At 44.4% G+C, this 6,594-nt stretch overlaps 1 protein-coding gene across 1 annotated transcript in view; it reads left to right on the top strand.

The window, feature by feature from the left end:
• pdzd2 (PDZ domain containing 2) overlaps positions 1-6,594 on the top strand; it is a 78,622-nt gene that overhangs the window by 57,567 nt on the left and 14,461 nt on the right. Inside the window, 4 exon segments of the mRNA XM_015386922.1 lie at positions 1,147-1,250; positions 2,033-2,195; positions 2,285-2,709; positions 2,785-2,929. Coding sequence (XP_015242408.1) covers positions 1,147-1,250; positions 2,033-2,195; positions 2,285-2,709; positions 2,785-2,929 — 837 coding nt within the window.

Genomic DNA, 6,594 nt, shown 5'->3' with positions numbered 1-6,594 from the left:
TTTTGGACAAAGAAGACAGGTGGTTTGAAAGGAGCGTGAAGGAATGTTAAAAAAGAAAAACCAACCTTAAACCTTGTTTGTCAGGTTTCGACATCGACAAACAAGGCTTTGTTTTTGGTCCACTGTATTAAGCCTCGAACTCAACGCTATTTCTGACATTTTGGATTGAAAAATCTTCCTGGATGGGAAGCAAAATGTCTTCAATTTTGGAAACAAAGTCCAGTGGATTGTTTTTTGGAATAGAGGTAAAAGAACATGAAGGTTAGCTATTACTCACATTATATCAGTTACTGGGCTCTAGATATTATTGTAGGGCATACCAATAATTAAATATTAAATGCACCAATATTAGCAACAAACATAGCATCTCTGCGCCAAATCTGCTCACCTATTGTCATATATGACTCCTTACAATTTCTGGATTTTAATCAAAACGTATCCATGAAAAGTAAATGGGTTTTAAATGCAATTTTTAAATGAATTCCACATCATTTCTGGACCAGCCTGTTTTAATTTTGTTTTTTAATGTGAATTACTGAGGTTCTCACCAACATCTGGAGGGGTGTTATGTCCGTAGAGACATTACAACTAGATTAAATTAGATGATAATTTTACCTGCTGTACCTGAACTACCATTAACTGGATTTATAATTTAGTAGTGTTTGTTATTTAATATTTAAAAGAACATGTTAATAATTGTTCTTAAGGTAACAAACATTGTTTTGGAAACAACCAATTTTAACCAAGATGTTTTAAAGTCCGATATTCAACCAGAAGCTTGTCTATGAAAAGGGATTTTCTGATGAAGCTGAGGAGAATTTAACCAAATATGTATATATGGATTTATATACATGTGCTTGTAGGACAACATGCAGCCTTTACCAGGTTTAAACTGTTAACTTGTTCTTTTAATCTTTAGAAATCAACATGAGATTAATGAAAGCGGTTCAGTGATGCCGTGTTTCTGTTTGCAGGTATCAGAACAGGAGATGGATCAGATTATCGCTCGATCCACAAACAAGGACAAACTGATCAGAAACAGACTCTCCTCTCATCACCAAGGTCTGATTTTCACCCAATGATAGCTGTGTTTATAGCTATAATGATTTAGAAGCTTTAGCTAACCACTCTGACTCGAACCCAAAGGTCTGTCCAATAAGAGTGCCTGGGCGGCGGCGCGGTCGAGGTCTGGAGACAGCCCCTCCGCCCTCAGCTGGACCATGAAGAGGTTCCTGGAGCCTGCCAGCAGAGTAAGTGTCGATCCAGGATCTATTTGAATCTCTCTGCATTGAATTCATTGATCCCGGATGGTTGGTGATATAAACTGGGGTATATCTCATATGCCTGACGTACGAAAAACTTGCAAAAACGCTGGCATGCCTTCGATTAGTTATGGGTAAGTTTTATATAAGTTATGAACACGCCGAAACACGCTGGTATGCATCAACATACGGCGAGTACGTCGATAGGAGCAGCTATGCGCCTGAGGGGAGCAGCTTTTACTGATGGCCAAGCATCATTTCATGGGCATTACGCTGCCGTGTGTTATGCATAAGTTAGGCTGTCGTTGGACATAAGTTCTGGACTCGTTATAAATACGCTATGTATACGCCCACAATTTGAAAAAATACGTAGAAAGTTCAGCGTATGGCAGCGTTTTAGGACATTCTGGGATATCCGGCATACACCAGCTAAATCAGCAAGGTGTGACAGGGCTCTAACTAAAGTAATCGTTGTCCACATAAGGCGGGGGCCTAGTGGTTAGGGCGTTGCGCTTGGAATCGAGAGGTTTGAGTTCAAGCCCCACTCCCACAGCCTCCCTGAGCAAAGACCCTTAACCCCACGCTGCTCCCCGGGCGCCGCAAAATGGCTCCCCATGGGGATGGGTTTGTGGCAGTGTAATGACAAGAAAAAATAACCATCCATCCTCTGCTAAGATATGGCTTTAAAGGCAGATTTTGATTGGTTCTCTGACCTTGAACAAACCCTCCTCTCATGCTGTTTTTGTCCCATGTTCTTGATGCTGATGCAGGCATCCCTGAGCTCAGAGACAGAGCTTTCCCAGTACTTCCCTCATGACCTTTCTGGCCAGCCCGCCGCCCCCAAATCCGGTCTGAAGAGCTCAAACAGTGATCAAGGGCTTCACCAGCTGGGCTTCAGTACCTCCACAGAAGACGAGCTTTCACAACCCCGAGGTAAAACTGTTTTGGTTTCGTGTGACGTTTGTTTATTTCTAAACGCTGCATCATTGTTTATGTTTTTTTGTATTTATGCTTTTTCTCAGGACTTGGCACCTCCGTGACGAACATAAACCACGACCCTGAAAGCATCGCATCGAGCAGCCAGACCTCGGTCCCCTTCCAGCCCTTTGTGGAGCCCCTTTGCCCCGCCCCCTCTGCCCACAGCCCCACCTCAGTGCGGAGCCCCCTGCTCCGCCAGCGACGGGTCATATGCTTAGAGGAGGAGCTTAGTGACAATGAGGCCCACGAGGCTGAGTTACTAAAGCCCCCAAAACAGCCCGATGTTCCACCCTCAGCACAGGCATTGGATCCCACACTGAACCTCTGTCCCAGGGAGGGGGAAGGAGGTTTTTACACCGTTACCCTCAAGAGAAGAGAGGATGAGGCATTCGGACTGGACCTGGAGATCATGTCCTCTCCTCTGACGGTCATGGTTGCTGGTTTAAAGCCTGACCGGGCTGCAGAATGGGTTCGTCTGAATGAGCTTTGGTCTAATTTCATTCCTAAAATGCCGTTATAAGACGTTGTCTTCTTGATCTTCTAGAACGGTGAAAGCAAACTCTGCCCAGGAGACCAGATCATGAAGATCGGAGATAAAGCTGTGAGCTCTTCAAATTACCAGGAAATCTGTGAACTTATGCACAACCTTCCAATGACTCTGTCTTTGGAGGTGAGGCGTGCTGCTTCAGGTAAGAAGCACTAAAGGAAGGCGGTTGATAAGCATTCAGTCTAAAAAGAGACGAGTTGATTTATGTTTTAATGGTTCATTTAGGCCACAGGTTTGGCTTGCTGTCCTTCCCTGCATATAGGTCGTGCAATTTTGTCATCAAAGCTGAATCCAGAACTTTAAACCTGTACATCTACACAAACATCAGACATGTGTCGGGTTTGCAATGAGATCAGTGTCCTGTGTGTGTAGCAGCAGGAACAGGCAGCGGTTCAAGTCTCGGGTCAAAAAGGGTCAAAGACAACAGTCCAAATGTAAGAAGATGGAAGTTTAACTAAGGGTTGTTTATGTATGTTCTGCCTGTGGAGATCTCCTGGTTTAGTTTGGACTTTATCCACCTTTGATGACCACTGAGTTTTCATCCAAAAAAGTGCAAACTCCTCTGCACCTCCTACTTAACTTGCAGCACGAGGAGCTTCCAGTGGCATGCTCATCTGTTAATACAACGCGGAAGCCAGACCAAACCAACTCAGTCTGTCGATTTTAAATGGTTAAAACTGCTTCTTTTTTCATTTTTGGCCATCCAGACAGAATAATATTATGATCAACTGCATCAAACCCAGCACTGAGATCTACAGATAGAAGTCCATTATCTGAGACCATGAGAATACCATTAGTGACTTTTTCAGTGCTATGATTAGCTCTAAAAACTGAATGAAACTCTTCTGAAAGTTATTCTGGTGTAAGAGGTGTCACTCTGGCTTAGCAACAATTTTCTTAACAATTTTAGATCAGAAAGGAATATCATATATTCCTATATCTATAATTGACCAAGTCATCTGGGTCAAGAGTTGTTTTCTTAACATTTCTTTTCTGAACACCTGCTCATGAGTAGTTCATCAGTTTTCCCTCCTGTGTTGTTTTCATGCTGTAGGTATAGATTACTGTCACGTATAAAGATTGATCTGTTCGGATCGTTTTAGAGTTCCTTAAATCAGAGAATATTTTCTGAAGTTAAAAATCCTCTCAGAGAAACTTTTAGGCAGCACCCAGCTTTAGTTCAGAGACTCCAACTGTTTCTATTAGCTCTACTTCTGTAGAGTCAGGCTCATTCAGGACTTTATCATTGAACAGAGATCAGAGTCAGAACTAGGGTTGGGAATTGATAAAATTTTCCGGATTCTGATTCCCTTATCGATTCTGTGCAACAATTCGATTCTTTATCAATTCTCTTATCGATTCTGTGAAACAATGAAGTGTATGGTGACATTCGTCTACCTTCGCCTGGGACATTCTATTCCTGCCTGCCTCGGGGAAACCAAAGGCAGTGAACGGGAGCTGCCAGCCTCTGAGCCAGCCAGGCTACCCGTCTCCTCACAGTCATCTAAATCTAATGGAGAAGGCATCCGTTCAATGAAAGAGCATTACTGTACAATTTCAGGAAATAAACTCATCTCACCCTGATCTAAATAAACGACAGTCATCTTTCTCTCACCCACTGAATTCCGGGGCAAATTCGTAGCATGTTTAATAACCCCAAAGAGAGCTAGGAAAAGGATTTATTTCCAGAAATGGCATCTGATTTACTAGGAACCACATCAAGCACAGCCAGTGATAGAGTTGCCTTCCATGCTAGTCGTAACTTTAGCTTCTGTCCAGAAGCATGTTGGATGTATTTCCTCCCGTGGATGTATTTGCCACTTGTTGCGCCTAGTTGCTATCTTTCTCTTCCTTAAAGTGAAGCCAATCTTTCGATCACTTTGACCGCTTTTGTTTTGCTTTTATAGACTACGCCCGGTCACGTCGTACTTGTTTACTGAATGCCGTGTGCGTGACTTGCGTTAAGAATGTGACGTAATTCGTGCTGCCCAGCGCTAGGCTCTGGTGCTGCCTGGAATCGTTAAGAGAATCGTTAAGCGAGCTGCCAGACGGTGCCATGGAATTGGAACACACGGAACCGGTTCTGAACAGAAACCGGTTTTCGATTCCCATCCCTCGTCAAAACCACCTTAAATCAGCAGCTCCTTGGGTAAATATGATGGTGAAGCAAGCATTCTGGGGACTGAATTCTGATTTAAGGGCAGATTTTACTTCTGCAAATGCACACATCAAATGTCGCTTGGGTCTGGTCGCAAACCAGTTTTGCTGGTATGCTTCTGCACCGTCGGTCTGGAATTTCTAGGGATGCGCAGCAGTTTCCCCCCAAAGTGCAAAGGGGAGCCTATTCAAAAACTCGCGAGAACTTCGGCGGATGGTCACGAGAACTTTGGCGGCGCCGGCGGGAGTATTTATCTTCCAAAACAACAATGGCACATCTGCAAGATATCACGGTCAAAGAGATGAATCTCGAGTTGCCATACATCGAAAACCAACAGGTTCTGTTAATGGAGTTGGCAAAAAGACCGATTAACCTTTCGTAGTAGTTGTCTAGTGTAGTTGTACCTCGGTTTTTAAAAATGGCACTCCCCTGCACCGAATCGAGAAGGACGACAACACAGACAGCTGGAAAGGCATACCAAGGACCACTCACAGCTGCTCTTTGTCTGCGCACTTCTGCTTGAGGTCTGCGCGGGTTTGCGACCGTCCGACGCATAGTCAGGATTTTTTTGAGGTGCGTGATGACTGTTGCAGAACCTCTGCACAGGGGGCGTGGTCACGCACAGAGATAGATTTGATGGTTGCAAAGGCTATGCGTCAAAAGCATAAATTGGCCGTAATACTCAGAAACCAGGCTGAATGCATGTGTGTCGTATTGAACGCAGATATGCCCCCGCCCCTTCCGCAGACACTTTGGTAGACCTCTCCAAAATTGTAGGTGACCACAGACAGTACCGCAGACAGGAGGCCTCTGATTGCTACATCCGCTCTACACTATACCTGTTTGGTACCTTGCCGGCTTGTTTTGTTTGTATTGTTGCCATTGTGGAAAATGACTCATGAAGTTGGACCAGCTAGAAGAGCGAGGTGCGCAAGAAAGCTGGGAACCTATTTCCACCTGGATCCCTGCTCTTTTTCACCTTCATATCCCTCCATTTTCACACAAACTTTTTCCACTTCCTCAACTCCACGGCCGTATCTAGACCCACGGCTAGTTCCTGATTGTCCCTCTTGCATTGTGGCGTGGAATAACATAGCGCTAGCCTCGTGAGACCATCCTGATCTCGTGAGCTTTCAAGATTTCACTCGCTAATCAGTCTGGAGACTCTCCGTTAAAGAAAATTTGGAACCGTTCACCAAACGAACGTCCAATCAGCGTTGGCTTTGAGGCGAGTTGAGGTGTGACGCAACAAGAAGTGCGACAGTTCAGTCTAAAGAACATAGCGGCTTCAGTTGATGAAACTAGCGTTAGCGTGGCTATCTAGCAAGTTTTAAGTATTTCTTCACTGAAAGAAGAGCAAAACACTGCTCTGGAGGTTTTTCTCAGAGGAAAAGATGTTTTTGCTCTTCTCCCGACTCGTTTTGGCAAGAGTAGCCTGGCTTGTGGTTGTGTTTTCGTCGTCGCTCTGTTAGTACGTCATATGCTTCGTTGATCTGATTGGTTTATTTGGCCCGTCTCTCACCAACATAGGCCAATGAGCTAACCAGTTTTTACGCCCCTCCCCTAAATTACTTCAACAGAAGGTTTCCAGATGGATATGCGGAGCAAATCCAGCAAATCCATCTGGCGGAGTCAGGTTAGTACTTAAG

The sequence above is a fragment of the Cyprinodon variegatus genome, unplaced genomic scaffold (assembly GCF_000732505.1).
Source record: "Cyprinodon variegatus isolate N-32 unplaced genomic scaffold, C_variegatus-1.0 Scaffold381, whole genome shotgun sequence".
Classification (NCBI taxonomy): domain Eukaryota; kingdom Metazoa; phylum Chordata; class Actinopteri; order Cyprinodontiformes; family Cyprinodontidae; genus Cyprinodon; species Cyprinodon variegatus.
Note: the sequence above shows the minus strand (reverse complement) of the source record. Positions and strands in the feature narration are given on the sequence as shown.